General features: G+C 36.8%; 3 protein-coding genes across 5 annotated transcripts; 1 reads left to right on the top strand and 2 right to left on the bottom strand.

Annotated features, from left to right (window-relative positions):
- Positions 1 to 733: 733 nt before the first annotated feature.
- Positions 734 to 6,358, bottom strand: tmem9 (transmembrane protein 9). Of its 2 annotated transcripts, none has more exons than XM_066644371.1 (6): positions 6,273 to 6,358; positions 5,559 to 5,657; positions 3,629 to 3,720; positions 2,892 to 3,000; positions 2,451 to 2,582; positions 734 to 1,971 (listed from the first exon to the last, which is right to left on the bottom strand). In XM_066644371.1, exons 2-6 carry the CDS (start codon positions 5,655 to 5,657, stop codon positions 1,831 to 1,833), a joined length of 573 nt encoding a protein of 190 aa, XP_066500468.1. In that variant the 5' UTR covers positions 6,273 to 6,358; the 3' UTR covers positions 734 to 1,830. The 2 variants fall into 2 exon arrangements, with proteins under 2 accessions (XP_066500468.1, XP_066500466.1); XM_066644369.1 differs by lacking the exon at positions 6,273 to 6,358 and adding an exon at positions 6,150 to 6,251.
- A 535-nt stretch (positions 6,359 to 6,893) lies between these two features.
- suv39h1b (SUV39H1 histone lysine methyltransferase b) lies at positions 6,894 to 13,474 on the top strand. 2 transcript variants are annotated; one of them, XM_066643569.1, is made up of 6 exons: positions 6,894 to 6,971; positions 8,363 to 8,538; positions 9,525 to 10,178; positions 10,606 to 10,752; positions 11,560 to 11,689; positions 12,384 to 13,474. In XM_066643569.1, exons 1-6 carry the CDS (start codon positions 6,953 to 6,955, stop codon positions 12,515 to 12,517), a joined length of 1,260 nt encoding a protein of 419 aa, XP_066499666.1. In that variant the 5' UTR covers positions 6,894 to 6,952; the 3' UTR covers positions 12,518 to 13,474. The 2 variants fall into 2 exon arrangements, with proteins under 2 accessions (XP_066499666.1, XP_066499667.1); XM_066643570.1 differs by lacking the exon at positions 6,894 to 6,971 and adding an exon at positions 6,991 to 7,199.
- Positions 13,475 to 13,596: 122 nt separating this feature from the next.
- si:ch211-167b20.8 (protein phosphatase 1 regulatory subunit 3A) lies at positions 13,597 to 25,489 on the bottom strand. Its single transcript, XM_066643568.1, has 4 exons — positions 24,385 to 25,489; positions 22,190 to 22,236; positions 21,679 to 21,773; positions 13,597 to 17,147 (listed from the first exon to the last, which is right to left on the bottom strand). Exons 1-4 carry the CDS (start codon positions 25,236 to 25,238, stop codon positions 15,807 to 15,809), a joined length of 2,337 nt encoding a protein of 778 aa, XP_066499665.1. The 5' UTR covers positions 25,239 to 25,489; the 3' UTR covers positions 13,597 to 15,806.
- Between the last annotated feature and the right edge of the window lie 1,487 nt (positions 25,490 to 26,976).

Raw genomic sequence — 26,976 nt, 5'->3', positions numbered from 1 at the left:
AGAGACTGTTTGGGAAGCAGTTGGCCTGTGTCAGGTTTATATATAGACAAGCAGAGTGTCCATGCTTGGGACTGGGGGAAGAGGGCTCTATGGAGTTTTTGGGTGGGGCCACAAGCAATGGAGAAAGCAGGGCAGCTGGGGCAAGCAGCAGGCATGGGCCTTCATCTGCTGCATTCAGCAATACAGATGGAAGAGAACAGGACAGAAAAAAGAGTGAAGAAAAGAAGAATATTAGTAGAAAAGAGTGAATGTTACAGCTGTGACACTAAGCAGACACAGACCACAAATGGTCAGAGGCAGAACCAGTGATGGTGGAATATTTTGTGGCATAAAAACGATGCTGTATCACATATTTCACTTAAGTAATTGAAAACCTTATTCATATTTTACCGTCATTTCGAAAAGGTGAAACTGCTTCCTTTCAACTTGAGAAAGTGCAGTCAAAGAAAAGCCAAAGCTCGTAGGACAAAACAAAATTCACTCACTAGTCAGGTCTCACTCAGGGTCACCAAGCACAATACCATTACACAAAGCCATACTGTAAAAGCCAGACCTGTCCAGGAAGACGAGATGAATGGTGGCATTTCTATGGGACAGTCTCACTTTTGGTTCATACTGCTTTCTGACAAAAGCTACTATTAGAACTCTTGCTTAAATGCATATCATCAGTCCTTTATCTTACTAACAACAACAAACATAATAATGGAGAAACTATGCAGAGGTGTAGTGGTAAACCTTCACCCATTTGATTTTATTTATTTTCTCACTTAACAATACTTCACAAGCAAGGATATATTTGTAAGAGTGTGTGACATATCTCGCATGAATATTAAACAATAAAATAAATAATGTACATTAGTAGCCAAATGGCATTTTTTTTTGCAAAAGGCCAAACAGCCAATTGTCATGTCTTTGCTAAATAAATAAATAAATAAATAAATAAATAAATAAATAAACAAACTTACTTAATGAAAAGAATTTAAATAGAGAAGAGTTATTAAAAGAACCCAAAAACAAACAAACAAACAAATAAATAAATAACTTCATTAATTAAGTTACAAAGCTTATATTGTATCTCCGCTGCACAGAACAATATCACAGGTGCAGGTAAAAGTGCAAATATTCTCAAAAAGTGAGATGAGTTTGGGGTTTATGGTTTCATTACTCCATAACACCTATCTAGTACTTTATAGTTATTCCAGTCAGAATTTATATTTCCACTCATAAAAATACAACACTTGAAATCATAATTTATGGAGTGTAATCAATAGCCACTGCTGTCTTAGAAGTATAACAACCTTACAAGACCTTTTACCTAATAATTGTTTTCCTTAATAGTCAATAATAGTGAACTATGGGGTTCTGACTAAAACTTACATCTGATAAAGCTTTTGTTTAGTGTTTCACTAATCTGCCAAACATTTTTTGCTAAGTAATGCTAAATATTCTGCACATTCCTAAAAGCAAAAGCTTAAATGTGAAACCTCCAATGTTCACTATAACAGAACTGATTTGCACAACAGTCTCTTTTTTACAGCATACATACAGCCTACAAATCAAAACATCCAGCGAATACAAGCAAATTTCCAGGTTTATATTTAACTTAATAATCTCAAACCCAGTATAAAATATCATCTGGTCCTCTTTGGTGGTGAGAGTACTGTACTCATTTTAACATTTTTCCTTGGATAATTATTAAGTTGGATAATACTTAATATTTAAAACATTTTAAATACGCTTACAATTACAAGACACAGCCCTGCTGATTAAAACAAATAGCTAACTGAAATCATAAAACTCAGTAGTTGTGTTCCCTCTGCCCCTGAGGGCTTAGCTGAGAAGCTTGTGGCGGTCAAACACAGTCTTGCGCTGCTCCTGAACCTGTTTCTTCCAGCGCTGCTGAGCACCCTCCACTCTCTCCAGTACGGTGTTCCCTCGGCCTGGAGGGCCACTGACATGAGGCCTCACATCCTGAAAAGGGAGTCAGAGCAAATATATAACCTCATATTTCTAAAACATGACTGTAGCATGGCTGAGAGAAACATTTAAACTGATACACATTTGGTAAGAAAACCACTGGGTAAACAGTTCCTCAGGCTGCGTCCCAAACCCTACTCCCTTCATAGTACACTTTTTTGGGTTATGAAATCTTGCCTCATTCTCCCAAATACAGTGATATAAGTCCAGACAGGATCTGTGTACACATGACTGATCTCCAAATGTCTTTGTTAAACACTGTTCCAACACTGTATTGCTTTACAAGGGAGTAATAAAATGTTTTCTGCTTATGCAATACCCTGTTTATTACAATACCATTATAGAATTCATAAATCACAATAAAATAAAAGATCATTATCAGCACAGTCCTAGTAGAAAATCTTTCTTGGCACAGACAAAAAGATCAGCATCAAAATGACAGGAAAAGAATCAGTCCGGCTACAGAAATTTACCTCAGTGTCTTCTTCATTCTGCAGTGGCTGTGTGTAGGGATCATGTCTGCGGATCAGTGGATCCACCAACAGCAGAAAGAGCATGTACAGTAGAAGAGAACCAACCACAGACAAATAGATGATTATGGTGACCTGGAAAAATATATAATATAAAAAAAGATCTATAAATTACACAAACTACATAAAACAAGAACCGTGTTACATGGTTAATATAAATCATTTATACTTTAATCATATATATTTTTGATATATGTGGGCATAGGGATTTTGCCTGATGGTCTGTCAGTTTCATGAATTCTTGCTGATTTCTTTAGGGCTTTAATTAATAGTTTATTTTTGCTAGGACAATGTTATAAAAACACAACCATCTTTGTGTTTTTATTTGATGAAATAAAGCCTGCTTATGTCAATCTACTGTAGAATAAGACAAGATCTAAATACCTTGATGGTGTTGCTGCTTCGTTCCTCATACTTGCATTCACACAGGAGACAGTAAGCCTCTACATCATGACCAGGAACTGGCATGGGCTCTACTACATGTAGACAGTTACTGTAGACACAATAATAACAAACACCAGTGATTTGAGCGATTTACACCTAAATATCTAAATAAACGATGCTCACAGTATGCGTGTTCCTACAGAAGCATAAGCAGGTAAGATATGGGTATGTTTGATATCATTAATCTATAGATTTACTCCACTTTACATCTAATGGATATCCAGCATTTCCTCTGAAATCAATGATGTTAACAGGCTTAAAATGACAGCCTCTGCTTTTCTGCAAAGATTTACAATACAAGCTGGAACATTTTTGTGAGGAAATCAGCACTAAGAACATTAGAGATGCCAGGTACTGATGGTGGCAAACTAGTTCTAGATAGCAAGTACAATGCAGGTTCTACATTACTCTAGAGAACACAGTTGTGCTCCTTTACAGGCCAGTGCCAGAGATCTTTATATTTAGCCATCTTACACTGCCTAGCGAGACCTTTTGATCATGATTGGCCACTTGAGAGAACTTATAAAAATATGTAAGCTCTGTTCACAATTAATGGACTGTCAGCTTGGGGTGCTTTAAAATAACTGAATGTACAAATGAAAATGGGTGACTGAATACTTTTAGAGAAGTGTGTAATATTTTAGTACACTGTAGATGCTGAATTAAATGAAACTCACCAGTCCTTTTGGGATGCATTTTTATTGTAGATGTTGCCACTGATGTTACGGTACGGAGGGCAAATGCATTTGCACCGCACATCTTCAAAGCTCTGAGAAATTTGCATAAACAATGATAAATAACCAAGAGCCTCAATCATGACTGAGTTACAAAACACAAAATTTTGATATTTTTGTACATTTGATATGAAATTTTGTAACAATTGAATATGAAAATGATACATTGTAAAATTTCCACCACTTAATTTTTAATGGAGGTTAAAAAACGGGTTTCCCTGAATTCTTAAAAATGGTCTTTAAAACCTTATCACAAAACTGTGATAAAGCAACATCAGACATAAGGTAATATATGTAAATATTTCACATAGTATCCTTTTAGAAACAGCTTTTAGTGGATAACTTCAGGTGTGTGTTTCCTATCACCAACAGTGATTAACCAACAGTTTATTTGTTTCTCTAGAATGTATTTGTTTGCATTTTAATGATTAAAGAAGCCTGTGTTATTACAGTGAGCAATTGGTGGATTTTCTTTTTAAAGTTAATTTTACAATAAAATGTGTGTGTAAGTAAGTATGTAAGTGGTCTCATATTTAGAATAAGGATGCATCTATTATACTGAGAAATAGAGGTTGTATGGAACTACAAAGCCATTATTATGTCATGGTAGAAAAAAACGTCTGAACAGCTTGAAAAATTATGTGACTTGAGATTTGATTAGTTAAATCTGGTCATTGACTAATTTCTGTTCTTTAAAATTAAATATTTAAAGCGATTTCCAGGAAATAATACACCCAGAGGGCTTAAACTGTGGCTTAGATGCAACTTTACACCTTCAACTTTATTCAGTTTGTGCAAATATATGAATATACAACTAGATCCACACTTCTTACTCCACCCACTCTTCGAAAGCTCCACCCTGCATGTTGATAAAATTGGGCTCTTAGTTTTGGGACATAAGGAACCCTTGTTCCCCTATTTGAATTCCCCCACTTGAGTCCATCTTTGGAACTCTATAGCATACATTCAAGGCGCCACTACTAGAAAATCTAGTGCGCTCTAGCCACCACAGACTATGGGACCCTGGCTCCAGCTTTAGACAGCGGTTAAAAGACAAGGAGCAGCGGGTGGGGTGCGCTGTGAGCCCCACCATCAAAAGTAAGCTTAGCAATCTTTGCAGATGAGCTGCCACCGAGTCTAACTGCACTCCCTGGTGGTGATCTGGTCCTGGGGCTAACCACACTTTTCTCAGTTTATTGTCACGGTCTACTGGCCAATGTCCGCGGGAACTCTTCGAGTTGCTTCCTCCTCAGCTTTCCCATTGAGGAGAGAAACGAAGAGTGGGTAGAGAGACTGAGAAAAGTTCTCCTGCACTAAAAACATAACACATTTTGGGCATCTATCATCTAAAAAAAGCATCACTACTGATGTGACAGTGGGTAAAAACCTCAATGTGTCATCATGAATTTGGTCACAGTCGTTATTCATCCTGATCCCTGCAGTTTTCAGGGTCTTGGAGAATTGAAACCTCCATTTGAGGGAAAATAAATTACGTCATACAATTTTAGTTGAAGAAAACACTACTACCAAAAGAACACACCATTAAGCATTAAGTCTGAATTTGCTCAAATAATATAATTTAGGGTTTATTTACTATTTAACAATGCATTTCTTCAATGGATTAAATCACTCACTAATTTTAACTATGTGATCTCTGTACAAAGCCCCTTTTCATTTCACTAACATGAGGGAATAATTTATGTCAAAGGATCGAATTAATAAATTGTGGGGACATATACGTAATCTGAGGAAACGTATTTTTATACTGAAATATATTTCGTAAGGCTATATTTCTATGGGGTAATTTTAGGGACCCCAACAGTAACTGTTACATGACAAACGCAGAAGATGTTTTACCTGACACTTAACTTACTTTATTAGCGTGAACATAAGACACTGCCTCACAGAAAAGCAACCACAAGAAAAACAGTGCCGCGGAGCGCAGCCGGGGCCCTACGAACCATGTCAACATCTGCAACACAAACAATAACACAGCGCTTATATACGTTTACTGTGGAGCTCAGTGTTCCAGTGTTCAGTTATTCCATCGGAGAGCTATGAATTGTTAGTTATAACAAGGAACACAGAGAGGTGTTCACAATTATTTCATTATGAGAAAACGTGAACGTTATCCACATGTCTACATGAAGAGGGCGGTCACCCCTTATTAATCAAAGCCCTGTGTTTATTATCAGCTCCGCATGGAGCAGATACCGATTAATTTATTCATCGTTAGTTAACAGTATGAACGTGCCAGAAAACATATTACTCCAATTATTTACAATGTTAATTTAAGTCGTACTTCCCATCTTCTTAGTCCAACATTCCGTTCCACCTTAAATGCTGCAGCATTTACATGAAAATGCAGTACCTTTTAAGGTGGAAGGGACAGTTCGACTGAAGCCAACTTCGGCTTCGTCACTGATCTCGCCTCTACGCTAGAGAAAGCAGAGATAACATTAACCTCCATCTCTCTGCACATGAAACATATGTATATCCCAGCCCTCGTATACACACAGCACTCCAACATCCCACAGCAGAAATTATTTTACTATAGGACATTTAGACATCCACAAAATAATCTCACCTTTAAACTTTGATCACTGCGAACCTATCTCACCCAGAGAGGAAAAACAACACAACAATTCTTATCAAAATAAAAGTCACTGGAGATCAGGCCTAAAATTTTAAACATATGTGAACAAATACAATGTTTTGTTGATTTAATGTGCTTCTGCCTGAACAATTATTTACATTTTCTACATATGTTATTATCTAATAACACAACTGTTTACATTCTGATTGTAATGTGTGAAATTTATTTTTATATTTAACCTCAGTAAGTAGGATTTGCGTTTAAATAACTTTAGCAAATTTGTTATAAAAGTGCCCTTGTAGCTGTAGAGGATGTATTTTCTTATTTTTACACATCCCAAAACTTAATTTGACAAATACAAATACAAATTGTGCATAAGACTTCATTATAAGTAAGCGACCTTGTAGTACACATTCAGTCACACACACAAAAAAAGGAAAATGTCTCTCTGAAAATATATTATTATTCTCCCCATCCTTCTTTCTACAAATAACTTTTCAGTCTTTCTATTACTGTAAGTTGATATTGTCAAAATACTCGAGGACTCTTACGCAAGCTGCGCCTGACTTTAATTCTAATTTTCTATTGGCTCCCTACGCTGTCAATCACACACCGCCGGAGCCAATCACCCATTGGGTTTTCAATATCACATTTTTGGCGGTAGGAGGAAAATGGCGGAAAATTTGAAAGGTAAGGAAAGTGTTGTGTAAAACACCATAAAAAGGCGAACGAATTACGCGTTAAATTTTTACTGCTGATGAAATGTACGGACGGACAGGCGTGTGTTTGAGTACAAAGCGGAATCTCGGGAGCTTCTTAGACGGAATTTAGTTAATAGCGTCTCTAATTTTTGTATGAGGAGGTTGTATTGAAGCAACGGCAACCAGCGACAAACTTTACAGCACGCCGAGAATGAAGGTGACCTTTTTTATACTCCAGCTTCTTGTGCGAACGTACTATCCATCTTATATTGTGCAGCAGTTTCACTCTGGCCACACTGAAATTCAAATATGGAGTTTCAGGAAAGAAGCCAGTTTAAATACGAATGAAGTTAGTGAGCTTAAGAGTCTCTTGCTTGTGCTGAGCAAAGTAAATACCTTTTTTAAAAACAATTTACTGAGGTGTGCCTTGCGCTCTTATGAGATTAAGAGTAAACCTTTAATCCTCGGCCTCTCACACAGCAAATAAATTGCCTGCTTACATCTGTCTAACAGTCAACTATTGTCTGTCGTTGTGAGGAATCAAGTTAAAAATTTAAACTTAACTGTCCTTCTCGTCTGACTAGTTTCTTTGTCCGCTGATAGCTACAGTCACTGGGTGGATATATATATATTGTGTGTGTGTCTTTTATGTGACGGCAGTAGGAAGAGTATTTAGTAAACTATTATTTTATATAAAATGGTGTTCATTTAAAGAATCTTTAAATAGCCATTAAAATAAGCCAGGGATGTTTTAAATGTGAATAAATTAATGTAGAAATCCTTGCTAAAGAATCTGTGAAGGTGGTACTCTAATGAAAAATATAAGTGATATGCTTTTGTTGTGTGTGTGTGTGTGTGTTAAAGTATGTAGAGACTACTAAATATCACACTTGCAGGTCTTATTTTAGGATGTGTATATAATATATACTATACACTATGCTCCTGCTTTTCTACTGATAAACTACTCCAGTCAACCCAATGACTGCAGCTATCAGCGGACAAGAAACCACTCTGATGATAAGCACTGTTTAACTTGATTCCCCACAATGACAGACAATTGTGACTGTTAGACAGATGTAAACAGGCAGTTTATTTGCTGGTTATTTGTCACTGGTGAATGTTCATTATAGGGAGCTGTAAATAATCCGTCAGTTCGTTGCAATTTTAAAGTTAGTTTAAAAATATTGACAAAGCCAAGAGGTTTGTTTGGCAGTCATGTTTCTTGTTTGTTCTTAACAGTTTTCCTGTGGCTTTTATATTGTTCATATCAATATCGGAATTATATTCTATCAACCAAAATTACGAAATATGTCATGATGTAAATTGTGGCCATTGCATACCGTCCTAGGCCTAATTATAACATGTCTGTTGTTTGTTAAGGGTGCAAAGTAGCATGCCTTGCTACTTTAAACGAGCTGGAGTCAATTTGCAGAGATGAGGGTGCTGTCTGCAGAGAGCTGGGGGTCACCAAGAACAACCTGTGTAATTATGAAGTAGAGTACCTTTGTAACTACAAACGTACCATTGTCAAAGTTGGGAAAAGGGAAGAAGTGCAGGTAAGTGAAACAATCTTTTGCTTCACAGATGGAGAATGACATCTTTTTATTTATTACTAAAACTGTTTCTTGCTGATATCATTAGCAGTAATTTTGAATGACAGCCTGGTTTCATAAAACATAATATATTTTGCTTCACGTTATCTCCCAAAGCTTTCAGAACTGGATGAACTTTTAAAATTAATAAACTTGAACAGTATCTACCTTGGATTTACTAGCCTTCACTTCTCCAGGATTACAAATCCAGTCAAATTAATAAAATGCATACATTTTTTTGCACAATAGCTCAGCACCCCCTGAACATTTTACTCTGCTGGTGTGTAATAAATATTTTGTCTAAACTCTGTTGTCTGAACATATCAAGTCTAAGAATCTGTTGCTAACAAGGCCAGTCTGATAAAACACAAACGTTATGAACAAAATGTCATGAGTCATGAATGAAGACACAGTGAGCATTACATAAGGATTTACTACTCTAGTTCATTTTATGCATTGTAAAAAGCTGCAAAATCTCTTCAATGCCATATTCCTGTCCCACTTCCTCCTAAAAGATATGCTTGAACAAAATGTCCCATCTTGATGTCCCACCCACAGCTTTTGATAGACATGAGAGCTTTGTTGATAGTATAAACGCAACCGCAAACAGGCTTGCAACTGGATTGTGACTGTGAACAAATACAAACGCAAATGGGAGATAGTTATTGTATTTTTAATGTCAGAGTCATACCATTTAAGATGATGAAAATGTAACTTGTGAAGGGTTATATTTATTTTAAGAAAAAATGTGGAATATGCTGCTATAGATATCAACTTGCACCCTTAGTAAGAACAATCCATATTATAACTGTAACTTATGGATGTTCTACAGATACTTTCTTTGTTAAAATTACAATAGAGGACCTCGGGTAGTACGACTGATCCAGGTAGTCCTGTATTCCCTTATGTTCTATGTTCTTCCTCCATCAGTCTCTTTGTTTCATACACAGGAGTTCTACTTGGTGAAATGGAAAGGCTATCCAGAGTCAATGAACACATGGGAGCCAAGAAAGAACCTCAGGTGCACAGATCTGCTCAGCTGTTTTTGGGAGGATATGATGATAGAGCTCCTAAAACTAAGGAAACGTAACGTCCCCAAAAAACTGGATGCTTCTGTTGTCTCCCAACTCATCCAGCGGGCAAAGCTCAGGCAGAAACTTAAACAGTGGGAGACTCATCTGAACAGCCTGGGTGCCAACAAGGGCTTCATTTATGTGGAAAACCTGGTGGATCTGGAGGGCCCTCCAAAGAACTTTACTTACATCAATGACTATAAGGTTGGTGAGGGGATTTCTCTGAACGAGGTCGCCGTGGGCTGTGAGTGTACAGACTGTCTAAACAATCCTGTGGAGGGTTGCTGTGCTGGAGCCTCACAGCACAAGTTTGCATACAACGATTCAGGACAAGTACGTATACGACCTGGTCTGCCCATTTACGAGTGCAACAAACGGTGCAGCTGCGGGCCAGAATGCCCCAATAGAGTGGTGCAGAAAGGTATCCAGTACTCACTGTGTATCTTCAGGACAGACAATGGCAGAGGCTGGGGGGTAAGGGCCATGGAGCGCATCCGAAAGAACACTTTTGTTATGGAGTATGTAGGAGAGGTAAGGGTGCATTAAATCATGTATTTGTTTGGATCATATACAAACTTATGTATTTTATGCAGATAATTAGGTAGCACTGATCAAATAACGTTTTATATTTTGTTGATTTATAGTGAAAGTACATTAACATTTTCTACAGGGAACTGAAATAGTCTTTCAGCAGATTTCATTTATACATAAATTATATTTATTTGCTGAAGATTTTGGACAAATATTGTGCCATAAATTTAGAACATAGTTTGTTTTTCCCATATGTTTAATATAGGAAATGAACAGTAGTAATTATTATTATAATAAGCCAAAATGTCTTCTCTGCAGTGGATGCATTTTGTAGTTTTTAAAAATGAATGAACCAAGCATGTAAATTAGCTATAGGGATATTATGCAGTGTCTAAAACTCATTATTTTGCATGATTTTGCAATTCAGATCATTACAACAGAGGAGGCAGAGAGGAGAGGTCACATTTACGACAAAGAGGGAGCTACCTACCTGTTTGATCTGGATTATGTTGATGATGAATATACGGTGGATGCAGCTCACTACGGCAATATTTCACACTTCGTCAATCACAGTGTAGGTTTACCTAAGTGATATTTTTGTCTTCTGAAACGTGGAAGTATTTATTCTTTATTCACAGCTTCTTGTTAAAAAGTATTTCGCATGTTTCTTAATTGTGACATAAATAATGTACAGCTATGGTATAGCTATTTCAACGCAGTTCAGTCACCGTGGAATTTCAAAGGATAAACGTGCCTAAGTGATTTACTCTCTTCTAAACCACTTTAGTATCTTAGTTTACAACTCCTAACAAATATTGAGGCTAATGCGTTTTATTCATTTTAAGAAGTAAAAAATGGTAGGGTTGTAGTGGATTTGATCATGACTGTAGTATTATTTCCTTCCAAAACTCAACATTTGATGTGTTTTCATAAATGTTGCATATGGTTAGATGATTAACTAGGATATTGTACATTTGACAAATGCTATTGCATAAGTCAAATGCTTTTTCATTAGTGTGTTATTTCAGCAAAGAACCATGTTGCTATCCTTTTAAATATGTGCACACATTTTACAATGGGATTCTTTCAGATCCCTGAATTTGTTGTATGTGATCATTTGAATTTTCTGAATATGTCATTGCTCTTATTATAAAAAATCATTTTTAAGATTGAGTCAGTATGACACAATTTCTGCTGTATGCAGGTATTGGTCATTTAGAATTATGGACAGCATTTAATAGTGTTGTTAGTCTCATTTTAAACAAATAATGAGACTTCACATATTTCTAAATTTAATTATTTAATGTCCAGTGTACCAAAGCTTCACCAATCAACTGCAGTTTGACTGAAGCATTCTTTTCTCTCTTCTACTCTTGTGCAGTGTGATCCAAACCTTCAGGTATATAACGTTTTCATAGAAAACCTGGATGAGAGGCTACCTCGGATAGCTTTCTTTGCCACTCGATCCATTAAGTCAGGGGAGGAGCTTACGTTTGACTACCAAATGCAGAGTAAGTGTCTGTCCGTTCTTTACATTTACAGAGTTTCAGTTGACAAAACACCTTTCAGGGGAAATAAACTTTAATTGTCTATTAACAAGTCAATGAACAAAACATATCGTTCACATAAAGACAATTTGCAGACAGTAGGACCATGTTTGTGCATCCAATAAAAATTTGAAAAATGTTCCTGTTAACTTTGGGATCTCAATCTGATGAGTTTGGCATATAACATTTCTTTATTGCTGAAATAAACAATTCTTTTGAGGTTTGATGCTTAGCTACTTAAGACGATTTGCAGAACCAGTGCCAGCACAGCAAGATTCATAACTGAAAAGCTCAGTTCAAGTCATATACATGCGCACACACACCATTGTTTTATTTCTCTCCATTGTATAAAAGACAAAAATGCAGACATGAGACTGTATAAAAATTCTTCTCAAGTAACTTTAATTAATAGGAATTAATCTTAATTAACCACGGTGGACTATAATGGAAAGGGAATAATATTTTTGTTTCCGTTTCTAAAAGGCAGAGAGCTGCCTCTAATTATTTTCTTTACTGAAACTACCAGAAATGTGTAAGAACTGCAATAAATATGGCTTTAGAGACAGTATTGCTTTTTTCCTCCCCTATTCATTTTATTATTCACCCCCACACCCTTATACTTGAAGAATGACTTTTACATTTTCTCTCTTTACCCCAGTTGACCCTGTAGATGCAGAGAGCACAAAGATGGACTCTAATTTTTGCTTAATGGGACTCCCAGGTTCTCCGAAGAAGCGCATGCGTATTGAATGCAAATGCGGAGTGGCAACATGTCGAAAATATCTCTTTTAGATAACCTGCAGGCTGTGAATATGTATCATGCCAAATAGTAAATGAGAACTTTTATCTGTCAGAAAAATTGATGTAATGGACCTCTTAATTGTATAGAAACAGCTATCAGGTTACAGTTAAAATTATCCACTGGTGATACTTTGTGCACCGAAAATTGAGTGAAAATTGGAGTGTTTGACACATGGATCTTTGTTTTGACTCCTTTTGTTTTTATTTTTTTAATTACAGTGGTTTTCTTCTCATTTGGCATGATGTCTCACCTCAGTGTAATTGTGAAAGTGTACTGTGTCTTCTGTTTTCTTCTACAGAACAAATAAGATGTTTCATTGAGAGTTTGGAAATGGATTATGCTTATTCTGCATCTCTTCCATTTTTATATTTTGGCTAATTATTTTAAAATGTTTTATCATTTTTAGATCAAACAGTATTTCTATGTATGCCAATTTCTTCCATGAAGTGGAAAAGCTACACTGCCAGTGAGGATTCTCTCTTGGAAACCTTTTAGTGTCTAGGAAAACTGTCTTGCAACTAAACCTCCATTAGGGGGCAAAACTGTACTGATGATATTATTGACTAAAACAGATGGGACTATTTATGTGAAACATAGGCAAAAAATATTACACCCTTGCGTTTCTTTTATTCTAACAAGCTTAAATGCTTGATTTGTATAACTTTTTGTATTTGAGAGTACATTAGTATAAATCCTGATGATTTGTGTCATATGGTGGCAGTCTAGTTTTGTTTTGCTTGAATAAAAATATCCAAAGTGTACTTTTCGTAAAAAAGGTGAATATTTTTCACTTCACCAAATAGTGTTTCATTCTGGAGTACAGCAGGAGAGGCAGGGAAATAAAAGCAAGCAAACAACAAAACATGTTGGCATGCCTTTCTTTGTTGATCTTCTTGCATTGTTTCAATTTGCCATGATATGTTCCAAAATTTATCATAAAAAAACAATATATAAAATTGAGAATGTTAATTTGAATCTTACTTCTGGCCTCTGTTGTGTTATCTGTAGAAGTTGCTTGAATATATCCTTTAAGGCCTGATTCAGGGATCTCTTATGCAGAGGTTAATATCAGGGACAGGGAGTGAATATTGCAAAACTATGCCAACACATTCATTTTTCTGAGATTTCATTTTATGGAACTAGTTCCAGAAAAAAATGTCAAAAACTGAAAATTATGACTTATTTAGAAAAGTACAGTCTGTGAAGCACTGAATATATGTCCAATCCAAGGAATCATAAATGTCCTGTATTGCTACGTTTTTATTACATGGCGTCCTGTAGTAATGCTTGCCTGTTTACTGATTTAGGCCTGTAACCCTCTGCTTAGTATATTCATTTTTAATATCCATTAAGGTTTTAAGCAAGTCTTATTTTAAATATTACAAATACATTAGCTAATATGAAAGTAATGTTACTTTTACTTTGTTAAATACAATTAATTTTTTTTTTTAATCCAAGCTAATATACACAGTGAAAAATACTGTGGAAAATTTGTATACACTTTTTATGTATGTAGTCTACATGGAAATTTTGGGTTCAAGCACTGAAAGTTGAGTCAAAGGTCAGATACTGCATTGAGGAACTAGTGACATACTGATGAGAGTTTATAATGGCGGCATGTTGCTCTGTAAACTGACACTGTGACTTCAATGCAATGTATGACCTTTTGCACTGATATCAGAGGCTTGGGTCATGCTTGACAGACACTTTATAAGAAGCTCTTTCGTTGTCTTCCAAACTTGCTGAAAATCATTTTGGCCTTTTCGTTGAGACAAAGTACATAAGATGAAACTGGGATTTTTGTTTTTACTCTTAGTTGTATACAACCATTTATCCACACACCCAGCAAGAGAACCTGTGAAATCATGATTATATGAAGTACATTGAATTATTGCTCATATATGGCAAAATTGTGAGTATTGCGCATTGAATACAAAGGACTATGAAGTGATGTGCCCGGTGTGATTTCAAAAAGCTTTACAAATGTGCATACTATCTGAAATAACCCATGAAATCTAAAAATGACCATTATTTAAGCTGAAATCAGATTGTTATTCAAACTAGGTTAACACTGAGCATAAAATTGCCAGAATATTCACTGTTATGAGCAGATTTTGCCTGCAATGTGGCATAAGTTTATACAGATCACCAGAAAACACAAGGTAAGAAGCTGGCGAACTGCATTCATGAATGTAAACTGAGGAGACAACATGAGGACACTGCATTATTTAAGACATGCTGATTGCAACATTTCCATCTACATGAATATATACCTTGTGAGAAGAGAAATAGTGATACTCATATTTGCATAAGTCAACATAAATACAAACAATTCTGTTCACTAGTGTCTGGTTACTCCTTGAACTAAAACAAGCCAAGCTGAACAGTGAACATGAGGACTACTACTTCATTAGTATTTGAGCAAATACAAAGCAGTCCATGGCTAGGGCTTTAATTGTAAAACTTACCTCATCTTCCTTTTTTGGCAATACCTGCTCAGCTGTTATCATCCACCCAGGATGTACACTGAAAATCCATATCAAAGTGCTTGTAAATCCACTTGCTCTTACCCTCTGTCCAAAATAGTAGCCTATTTTTATATCTTTCTGATAACGTTTACAGTGAAAGGTGCAAATAATTCATAATATATAGATTTAAGTTGACGTTCAGATGGATATGTGCTGTGCAATTTGTTACATTTAGAACTACTCAATCATTCAGACAGCTTTCTAAATCATAGACAACATACAAAAATAAATTTCTACATAAATAATATATCCTACACTTAAAAAAAGAAGGCTCTTTAAGGGTTTTTTGTAAAGGTGATGGTTCTACTTAGAACCACAAGTTCTGTATAGAACCACCTGCATAGTAAAATGTTTCTTCAGATTCATGGAAATGGAGTATATGTTTCTATATAGCAGTAAAAAGAGTTCATCTTTTGTAGAAAATAGCCAGACAGAACCGTCTTCAAAAAGATGCTACATAAAACCATATTAACACTTTTTTCCCCCATCAATCTGAAGAACAATTTCACCAGGGAAAGAACCTTTTCAGAATGGAAGTAGTTATATATAGGACACATTTCTAGAGAGAACCCCAAAAGATCCCTCTTTTTTTCTTTTTTTTCTTTTTATAAGTGTACTAGTGTTATGTACGCTACTTATACACCACGCAAATATGAAACCAGAAGTGCTTGCAAGACAACTTTTGGAAATTTAAGAAAAAAAAATAGGCACTAGGGAAGTGGAGTATACGGTTAAATAAGAACACAGGTAGTCAGAAAAAGAGGGATACGAGGAACAGTCCCATGACAAGAAAGAGGCTGGGTTCCTGGAAACCAACAACCAAGCAAACAGCAGCACAGAATGCGGCAATGGATGGAATCAGAGTCTGATCTAGCACTACCTCGGACTGGGCAGAAGACACCTCTAAGGTCCTATTAGGCAGTGAAAGCTGACTTTCCAAACCTTGGTTCTGAAAGGGTGCAGGAGCATCATGTAACATTTTAAACTCTTTAGAAGTTACCGGTTCTTCCTCCGATGAGCAAGGGTCTGTGGTCTTGTCTTGAGATAACACCGCTTTAACAATTGGGGTAAAATCTGTGTATGTGTCATCTCTGCACATAGATGTCATGACAGGACCATCTTTGTGGGCTGCACCCTCAGAGACACATGGAGGGCCTGCATCCACAGAAAGGAGAGCACTCAACTTCTCCTTTTCTAATGGTTGTCCATGTCTTTGATGGTGATGTACAAATATCTCAGACTCAGATGTAGTTGGAAGACTCTGGGTCACAATGGCTTCTCCTGTTGGCTCCAGGTGGGTGAGGCCATAGAAATGCCATGTGCCATCTGCCTGGGCACTCTCCACTTGCAACCCTGCCTCTTTAATATCGCAGGTTTCACTAGTGACTGTAGCAATATATTTTGCTGTCTGCATTTCAGTGACTGACACCTTAGCACCTTGCAGTAAATGAAGGGAGAGGTCCACTTCATCTTGATTTGCACTATCAGTATTTGTCTCATTAAAGGAACATGGCCATACTGACTCTCTCAGTACATGCAAAGAATTTTTAACCTCATGAAACTTTATTTGACCTATGGCCTGATCTTGCATTGGTGTCTCAATCTCAGGTATTTCTGGCTTCATTTCTTCAAGCCCTTCCTCTTTTTCGAGTTCCTCTAACTCTGCTTTCCCCACATTTTGCAGGTTTGGAGACATGGTGAGCGAGGTTATAGTTGAATAAAAAGGCACTTCAGATGAAATCTCTGACTGGGAGTCATCTTCATTTGGGGAAAATAATTTGTTAGATTCAGCAGAAACATCAATATCTGCCTCAGCTAGCACAGTGTCAATAACAGGATATCTGCTAAAGTCAGATGATGGGTGATTTTCTGAGACTTCAACTTGGTCAGCGGACGAAATCAGGTTCTCAGTCGATAATGGCGACTCAGTGGATTGGCCAGCAGTTTGTAGATGATCTGTTAGTGGTTGAATTGCCCTTGAAGCCTGTAGAATGTGTTTATCAGAGGAATCTTCAACACTTGGCAGAGTACTTTCTGCTGGAGCAGGGTCAGCAATGGTATAATGTGGAGAAACTGGCAAAGTCTCATCAACCTACAACAAAGGAGGGAAGTATTAAAATTATTCAGTTACTGACTTAGACAAATTAGTTTTCTGAATCTGCTTTATTTCTGACCAAAATAAATAAATAAATAAATAAATAAATTGTGCCCCCCCCAAATACTTCATTACTTCTCATTACCTTAAAACAGTCCTTGTCAGGTACAAATAACACATTCCTCTTGAGTTCCTGTCAATGCTGTGCAATTGTTCCAAAAATTGAAAACATATTTCAGACAGATTTTAAATTCTTTCATTTCAGAATTTCTCTTATTGTTCCAGCCATATAATGAAGGTCAGCCAAACAGTCCCAGTGTTCCTTCATATATGCAATTAGCTGTCCAGAAATGTCAAGGAAGCTTATTAAATATGTATTGCCATTTCTCGGTCTAGAATAGTGCACCAACACAGACTATCTTGCCAAAAGTGGTCCTATCTTTGTAGTACATATAATAAGTTGGTCATGGAAGAAGACACCTAAATAGCACCAACAAGCAAGCAACAATGACCACAGGAAAGTCTATAAATGTATATCTTCAAAGTGTACCTGAAACTATACCTATACAAGGTTAACTTAATACTGACAGCTCTAGCCAAATTGACTGACAGAATACATAATAGAAACAAATATAAAGTATCTTCAAGTTGTGTTATGGATACAATACCTGCATTTATCTTTGGGTTATTCACAAGCACCAATTAACAAAGTATCATTATTCATGCTGGTGTTTTAAAAATGTTTGCATAAAAAAGCCCACATACTATGTGTGCACCAATAATAACACAATAACAACAACAGTAATAACACAATACCAATAATAATTGGTATTGGCTTCATAACTACTACCAAGTAAAAGTAGAAATTAGCATTAACAAATTAACATATGAGCAAAATAAAACTAGTTAACTAGTTAGAAATATTAGTGTTCAAAGTTTAGATAATGTTAGGGTAACCTTTGTGCACTATTGCAATTTAGTATTGTGCAAATAAACTAAATTGTACTTGTCAAGATGTTAATGAGGACAATATTATACCAGTTCACCTTTATTTATTTTTTTGTAATTCATTTTTATTTTTCATGATTAATATCTAGCAAGGTTGTACAACTGATTTGCAAAGTGAGGGTGATACTGCTTCATTGGAACTGACTTTAACACACACTAGCTTTTATTTCTCTGATGTTGCGCCAGTCCCTTGGCTTTGAGAGAAGGTCCTTTAATGCATGGGTATTGAGCAGAAAATTAGTGAAACAAAAAACTTAAAAATAATGGGGTGATTATGAAATACAAGGATTACTTTCACATGAACATTAAACCACAAACATTAAAGACTTTTTACTTTAATCTTTGAAAACATTTAGACTCTGAAAATTCATGCTACACTTTATGGACAAATTATTGGGACACACTCCTTATCACTGGCTTCAGGAATTCAGTCAGTCTCATGGGCACAGGTGTAAAAATCTTGTACCTAAACAAGCAGTCTGCATTTACAAACATTTATGAATGAATGGGTCATTCTAAAGTGTTCACTGAATTTGAGTACTGTAACCACCAAAGTTGTGAAAATTCTTCTCTCCATAATAGACTGTGTGTGGTATAATTGAAAAGTGGAAGCTTTAAATAACCACAGAAACTCAGCTACAAAGTGGCAGGCCATGTAAAATTACATAGTGTGGACACAGAGCGATGAACACTCTTCTTAGTTAATAACCGCTGGGTTCCAAACCTCTTCTGCCATAAATGATCAGCAACAATATTTTGTGCCAGTGTAAAACATGTTACCACTGGACTCATGTTACCACATGTTACCTGCCTGACAGCAGTGTATTAAATGTGAAAATATGGTGGATGAGGAATAATGCTATGGGGTTGTTTTTCAGGGCCTGGCCAAGGCAACTAAGTTTCAGTGAAGGGAAATCTTAATGTGTTAGGATACCAATACAGTTTGTTTTGTGTTACAATTATATACTTTCAAATTTGTTGGAAAAGTATAGGGAAGGCCGTTCCATGTTCCAGCGTGACTGTGCCCCAGTGCATGTCATGGAAATATTTGACACGTCCACAAAGGGCACTGACAAAGACAACCCCATCAAACTTTATTGTGATGAAGTAGGACAGAGATTGTGAACCTGGCCATCTCATCCAACATCAGTGTCTGACCTAACAAATGCTGATGAACTCTATCTATCTATCTATATATATATATATATGCCTATGGAGGAAAAGGGGGTCATGAATATCTCCTGAATGTGTAATGAGTAAGTGTCCCAATACTTTTGTCCACATGTTGTATATGACTGAGTGATAAAAAGGAAGTGTAAAGAACGAATAAGCAAAAGGAATGAAGACAGACATAAGCTAACTGAAACAAAGTTTTTTTCCACAAATGACAAGTTTATTCCAAGTTCCATATAACAGCCTGTTTCCTCATATTCAGTAAAAAAATATGTTCCTCAAAAAGGATGAATACGTTGTGTAACTAAATGCCATCTATTTTATTCTGTTAGTTCTGTTTAACTTCTATCTTTTTCTTAATCTTGAAAATTAAATTAAAAGATATATTTGCTTTGCAAACATCTGCAAAGTCAATTCATAATTTAAAAACATATTTAAAATTTTTGGTCTTATGAGTTATCTAACTACAATGCACATAAAGACACTAGACAAGATGCATGTTACATTAAATGATTTAAATAAAAATGGATGCTAATAGCAAGGTGAACAGTTAGCGTGCAGCGTGCACATTACCTAAGTTCTTGCTGAAGCTTCAATGAGCTGTCCAGATGGAGAAGCAAAACAAAATAACTATTAATTATATTACAAAGTATATACAACACAGTATAATGTCTGGCCGGGTGTGGTGTGCCAAAAGTGCCACACAGTGTGAAGGCACTTTAGACAAGGTCATCTTGCTTACACTCTCACTCAATCATTGCAGATTTCACCTAACTTTGAAAAGAGGCCCAATATCTCTTTGGGTGATTTAAGTGAAGGATGATTGGTTTATATGCATTTGTGAAGATTATGTGGTTGTAGCCTTGGTGTACATTAATCACTGTTGTTTAGTCCTTAGGCTAAACACAAAAGCAAGAAAAATAATGCCACCTTAATCACTGAGGTTTATCATGCCACCTTAATCATGATGCTTTGTCATCAGTATTATGGTTAATACTGTGTGTATTATGTACATACAATGATGCACTTCTAGTTTACGCCCTTAAAAGACTAAGAAATTAGCTCAGTGAAATGAGCAACCATTTCTGGAAAGTTAGCTAAGTCATGCTACAAGCTACTGAAGACTAGATTAGTTGTAGTAGCAAATCAAATACATTTTATTCTCCATCTGATATCAAACCTAGGTTTTCCTGCAGATATTGGACCAATACCAATTCTGCTATCAGATCTGTGCCACTTGCAGTATGAATGCTTAATTTATCTACAGTTGGGTAAGTATCAAAATACCTGAATTAAAGTAGGACTTAATTAAACCTGCACATAACATGACTGCTAAAAACAAGGGCAATTCATCCTTAAGACTGTAAAAGTAGACATAATAGATGCTCTAAAACATAAATATTATCACTTGTAATGCATATTCCAAAGTTAAACATAACATCACTGCATATAAAGGAAAACAAAAATATCCTGCAATAAAGCAAAGCATTTACCATATTTAATCCACAGGTTTTTAGATTGATCTCATGGTCATGATTATTCACCAACATTTTGGTTATCCACCCTTCTTTTATTCAATTTCCAGCTAAAAAAGCTCATAATACAATTTATCCGTTTGGCCACTAAAGAACCCAAACCTCAACATCACTGAATTTTATTTTTTATCATAGGAAGAAGAAAATGACAAAACCTTTTAAGACTGGACTTTAAGAGGATGAAGAAAAAACTAAAAGCAAGTCTCCTGAAAAGAACAGAAAAAATCTATAGGCAAAGAGTGGACAGGTTTTTTTTTTTTGACCTGAAAAATAAATTACTTATACTTAAAAGCTGTTTTGACTTATATTTAAATCAATGAGCGTGGTCTCTGACTTTTTCACTGCAAGGTAGAATTGTTGTTCCATTCTATTTTTCTGAATGATGTTGCTGCCACCACAGCAAATGACAAAAATTTCCAAGCAAATGGAAAAAGATGTAGGGGTTTATAAGTCACAATACAAGGTATTTAAATTTAATTAACTTTAACATTTTTTACACCCAGTTATATCAGCAATAATTGGACCTTTGTATAAAGATCAAGAGTTTAATAATTATATCATTTAAATACTTATTTGTGTTTATAAAAATATATATTTTTTTAAATTAAAGTTTCTTAGCTAAAGCATAATTACAATGTTCAACATCAAAGGGGTTTGGGCTAAAATATTACTTATAACAATTATTTTACAATGCTACAGAATAACAATTAATAACAATTTATACTGTTTGGGAAATTTATTAAGTTGATTAACATTCCATGTGCACAGTAAAAATATCCGGTTTAGGTTGTGTTAAAGCAGACAGCACTCACCTCGATGTCGATCTCAGGTTGAATGACAAGTGGACACAAGGCAGAGGGAGCCTCCAAATCTGCCACTCTTTCTCTCGCTGCACCAGCCACATCCCCTAAAATTTAATCAGGTGTGATCTGACACTGAATCATAAAATTAAGTCATGAGTGACCTGAAGCTGACCAGAGACCTGGTACTTCAAAGTGAACTGAAAATAAACTATGTAACATGATGAAAAACAGCATGCTTAAAATTTAGCTTTTTATTTTCTTAAAACTACACCAGAGTGAACCTACCAAAGCACTGTAAATATGATCCAGCTTAACTAAGAACATAAGGATACTATTTATTTAGATTTTTAAAAATAATCTGAAGCACTCAGTTAATATAATACAGTGAATAAGGTTTTTGTTATTTATTTACATATCTATGACAAAAAGCCATTATTGTAAAATACCAATGTACAGATAACATACAGCAAACTTTATTTAGTAAATAGGGTTTCTATCATTTTTGTTCATAACTTCATACCTTCTTCCTTGTCCTGAGGGAGGTCATTGTCATAGTCATTCTCCGTTCTGGAAAAGAAACCGTATGCATTTTAGTGCAGATATTCAACATATTTTTAAGACGAACATGCTGCTTTAGGAAAGTGCAGTCTTACAAGCATCCATCTTAAGAGTTTAAAGTGTTACGTCTTAAGTTCATTAAGAACATTCAGAGTGCTTAGAGCGTTAACTGGGACTTGCAAAATGTAATTATTACAAAAATATATATTTCTATGGTCTTGAATAATGCACGCTAGCAGTGTGAGACTCAGTAAGGAGTCAGAGAAATATTCAACACAACAGGAAAATGTGCTGGTGCTCCAACTCTCAGACATGTTACTGAAAGACATGGGATATCCTAAAGAGTTATGAAGAATGAAATGAGGGCATATGCTTATCTACTCCATTTACTGTCACATATCAAAAAGTGATTATAGTACGATTCCTGGAAAGTGCTGGCTGGAGCTCAGTGATCTGAAACTAAACTGGGTCAAATGTCTCTAATCATCATTTGTATCCAGATAATGGTCAACTGTGCATATTTTTTTTCATTTGTAAGAGTATGATCAGTTATCAAAATGTATTGGTCTTAAACCTGGATCGCTGGCCAACTTTTCATAACGTTAACGACATACTGACAAGTATACACTTCCAAGATTTCTTCATCTAGATGGTCTGTAATATTTTAAGTAGGTTCTCTACATTAGACATTACATATATCTGTTTCTTCAGCTGCCTTTAAATGGCAAAGAAGCAATGGTATTTGACCTTTGTGAAAATGTCATAAGATCATAAATATGCCTTTTAGATAAAGTGAAATTCATGATTATATTTTAATCTTAAAATATCTTAATCTTAATCTTTTTATGATGCCACAGTGCAGACACCATGTCATTTATCAAAGCTATTTAACAAGCAATCAAAGAGACTTGTTAGTAAGGGCAATGATTGTAGATGTAAAGAAGATCGCCTCCAGTAATATCCACTCCTCTACCCAGCAACCCCTACAAAAAGGTCAAGTGCAAGGGCTGCAAACGCCAGGGCTGAAAGTGACACCTCCCTTGTCCTATTTTCAAACCCCTCGTGCCCTCTAGGGATAGTTACCATTCTCAGGAGCGTATGTTGTTCTGTATTGGTGTTAACATTTATGGGTGTAAACACTGCTGTCAGATGAGCTCCAGAATCTTCATGCAATGGCAAGCTCACTACACACAACCTGAGGGCATCACACTTGGTGAAAGCCCACAACATATCTCCTGAAGTGTGGGGCAATTTTACAGTGACCTGGCTATATGCATGGTCACAATTTGCATAAGAATCCCCAAGTGCAAGTTGCTGAACTGTGTATGGAAGCCCAGCAAGGATTACAAGTGTGTTACCTTTCCTAACACATCTGTGCCAGTGCCGCACAAATTTGTGTAATGCATTGAATTGACAGGATCGTTATGCATGTCCAAGTAGAGTATGGGAATGAGACTTCTTATTTGTGATAACAACATTGAATTGCATGTAAAAAAGAAGAATAAATAAATAAAAATACACACACACACATTTCCAAATAAAGCATGTCCACAGCTGAGCTCCACATGATTCCAATGCTCACTTATTTTCCGCATTATGCATTACATCAATGCAGCTTATGCAAAATGTAACTAAATCTGAAAAACAAAGCAGTTTTAATGTAGTATATGTTGCTCGTGTAGAAATGACGTACACGTTATTATTTAATGTACTTCATTTTTCAGTGTGCTGGGGCGGGGTATTCCAGCCCTAGTCCTAGAGCACCTTGTCTTAAAATCTTGGGGTAGTAAGAATTTTGGTGAAAGCAATTATTAGGCCTATAGTTTATTTTGGATTATTGTATTCAGCATCAACAGTAAGGTCCTTTATGGTTAGCATCTGTGAAGCAAGTAGAGTGAGGATAATTTTTAGATGAGGAGAATGCACGCTTAATGCGTTTACATAGGCCTATTTGTCTATGAATGTTTTCATGCAAAATCTAGCAAACTCATCCTAAAATGGGCAGAATGCGTGGCCTTTATATTTTTAAATTTCATCAAAAATCTCATATCTTCCTCGGCTTCAAACACGTTTCCTACCGTAGTAAGGGGACCCCGAAACTACGATAGATGCCAGCCCCCCGTTAGAGGTCAACAGGGCACACTGTCCTTCACCTACCTGTACCTAGCAGGCTTGAGGATGCCTCTGACCTCCACATCGTCCACCTTGATGCCCTGGCTTGTCTCTTCCTCGTAAGACACCTGCAGTATTACGGTGTAATTCTTGCCCTGGTTATTGGCCCAGAACTCGCCACAGCTCGTCTCGTAGCGCACGACGAAGTCGATACGCGCTCCGTCGAATAGGTACGGCTCGGCGAACGAGAGCCTGACGCGGAACGTGTCCGTGCCCCCGTCGCTGGAGCCGCACTCGTACTCTGCGGGGTAGTCGAAGTGGGAGAGCCAGCCGTCCATGGTGGAGCGCACGTACACGTTCTTGTGGAAGCAGAGGTTGAGGACGCGGACGAAGCCGTCGAAGGAGAGCGGGTCGCTGGACACTGGCCTTAAGGCCTCGACTTCCACCTTGTTGGTGCGGACTGAGTTCAACAGCTCGTCTTCGGGGAGCACCTCGAAGTCCGTCCGCACACTGTACAGAGGCTCGCGGTACGCTTTGCGGTATTTGGCCTCTTCTTCCTGCCAACGGCCGTCGTTCTCCTCGTCGTCCGAGTCGAAGGGCACAAACTGCCGCACGTCCACCAGGTCTCCTCCGGACGCGTCGGCGAAAGAGACGCGACGCCGGTGCAGCAGTGCGAAGCGAATGCGCATGTACTCCGCCGTCTCATCGGCCAGAGAGTGGCCGCGCTTTCTGGGCACGGGAGAGCAGCGCGGGATGAAACGGACCTCCTCTTCTTCCTCATCCTCTTCCTCATCTTCATTCTCCTTACCTTCGCCTATCTCCGCGCTTCGCTCCTTCCTCACAGCCGCGAAAAGCCCCTCCTGCGTGGGGATGGTTAAAAACTTATTCTCCTGCGCCATTGTGCCCTTAATTTCCCACGACCACCGACGCCTAGAATGTGAGGAAGACACCGAGGGATACCTCAGAACGGCATAACAGCGTCGGAGAGAGTCGCTGAAGGCGTCGACCAGACGCCCAGTGTAGAACAGTAGAGGGACGTCGGAACACACGAGCCTTACATGAGAACAGCGTTCTGGATGAACCGAGAGGAATGTGGTTAAATTTAGCGCTGCGTTGTCCAGGGGTCAGTGCCACAGCTGAAGTATGTGCAGAGACCGAGAGCCCCCACGCCCCCTTCCCCAGAGAGAGAGATGGTCCGCTCCACGCTGACTGACCACGCCCCCTCGGCCATTTAACAACAAAACAACAAAAGAAGTCCTGATCATTTTTACAAGAAATTAGTTTGATAAATAATTAACCAATTTATTATATGTCTGAATAAAGTAATTATATTATCATAATACATGTTATATTATTATTATTATTATTATTTATTTATTATTATATTTTTGTTATTCTGTTGTAATATTAACAGCATGCTTTTTTGAGTAAATTATGAGAATGCTGGAGCTGGAACTGGTATATGAGCCAGATTTTTATTATTATTATTAATATTATTATTAGTAGTAGTAGTAGTAGTAGTAGTATTAGCTAGAATCAGGAGCAGAAAAATTGAAAACTGAATGAGAAGTTGTTACAATTAATATTAACATTAAATGAAAATAAACCAACAGATCCATTGAGGTTCAGACATGTCACTTATTTAAAAAGAAAACCCTTTTTTTTTTTAAACATTTTAGTCTACATTCATACAATTTTTTTTTCCAGCCATCTTATCTCTAAACTTCAGTGTTTCCTCTTACTCACATTCACTTTTCCTCTAGTTCTTCTCCATCCGTCTCATGAAATTTTGAGCTAAACAGAATGCTAACCTTCTGTGTGTTATTCAGTTAACAGGGTGTTAACAAAACCCTGCCTAACCCTGACAGAGTACACTCCTTAGATCTATGTATGAGTTACACCGAAGGAAATATAATACAAAACAATTCACAAGAGCAGGAGGATGATAGACCGAATATTTAACATTAAAGTAATCTTTTTCTGAATGAAGGCAAATACATCTAAGCCACTTTTAAGTCAATAGGGAATATTTTTTCCTTGTAAATTGCATCTGTTCTGGGAGTTAAATCGATTACAAAGGGGTGACCATAAGGGAAGTATTCACATTATAATGATGAACTAATATTGAAGTCTACTTGTAAAATATGGACACATAATAAAATGTGGCGGCACTGTGGCACAGTGTCGCTTTCACACAGCTCCGGGGTCCTGGGGTTGTGGGTTTGAGCCCCGCTCTGGTTGACTGTCTGTGGGAGTTTGGTATGTTCTCTCTGTGTCCGCGTGGGTTTCCTCTGGTTGCTCGGGTTTCCTCCCACAGTCTAAAAACACACGTTGGTAGGTGGACTGGTGACTCAGAAATGTCCATAGGTATGGGTGTGTGAGTGAATGTGAGTGTGTGTCGCTCTGAGAAGGACTGGTGGTCCCTCAAGGGTGTCATTCTGCCTTTGGCCCAGTGAATCTTGGTATGTTCCCGACCCACCTCACTGCGACCCTGAACTGGATAAGCAGTTATAGAAAATAAATGAATGGATAATAAAACCCACGTACATGTGATTATATATATGTATATATATATATATATATATATATATATATATATATATATATATATATATATATATATATATATATATATAT

Source organism: Hoplias malabaricus, chromosome 14 (assembly GCF_029633855.1).
Source record: "Hoplias malabaricus isolate fHopMal1 chromosome 14, fHopMal1.hap1, whole genome shotgun sequence".
Classification (NCBI taxonomy): domain Eukaryota; kingdom Metazoa; phylum Chordata; class Actinopteri; order Characiformes; family Erythrinidae; genus Hoplias; species Hoplias malabaricus.
Note: the sequence above shows the minus strand (reverse complement) of the source record. Positions and strands in the feature narration are given on the sequence as shown.

What these genes read in the sequence shown, in the direction of transcription:
- tmem9 (XM_066644369.1), bottom strand. Translation starts at nt 6,215, where the DNA reads ATGTTGGAGTGCTGTGTGTATACGAGGGCTGGGATATACATATGTTTC. An exon ending in TCATGTGCAGAGAGATGGAG is followed by an intron (nt 5,658 to 6,149) that starts GTTAATGTTATC and finishes TTTGTGTTGCAG; the next exon opens with ATGTTGACATGGTTCGTAGG. An exon ending in GAAGCAGCAACACCATCAAG is followed by an intron (nt 2,583 to 2,891) that starts GTATTTAGATCT and finishes ATATTTTTCCAG; the next exon opens with GTCACCATAATCATCTATTT.
- si:ch211-167b20.8 (XM_066643568.1), bottom strand. Translation starts at nt 25,238, where the DNA reads ATGGCGCAGGAGAATAAGTTTTTAACCATCCCCACGCAGGAGGGGCTT. An exon ending in CTCAAGCCTGCTAGGTACAG is followed by an intron (nt 22,237 to 24,384) that starts GTAGGTGAAGGA and finishes TTTCTTTTCCAG; the next exon opens with AACGGAGAATGACTATGACA. An exon ending in CCCTCAGGACAAGGAAGAAG is followed by an intron (nt 21,774 to 22,189) that starts GTATGAAGTTAT and finishes ATTAAATTTTAG; the next exon opens with GGGATGTGGCTGGTGCAGCG.
- suv39h1b (XM_066643569.1), top strand. An exon ending in CACACTTCGTCAATCACAGT is followed by an intron (nt 10,753 to 11,559) that starts GTAGGTTTACCT and finishes ACTCTTGTGCAG; the next exon opens with TGTGATCCAAACCTTCAGGT. An exon ending in GTTTGACTACCAAATGCAGA is followed by an intron (nt 11,690 to 12,383) that starts GTAAGTGTCTGT and finishes TCTTTACCCCAG; the next exon opens with TTGACCCTGTAGATGCAGAG.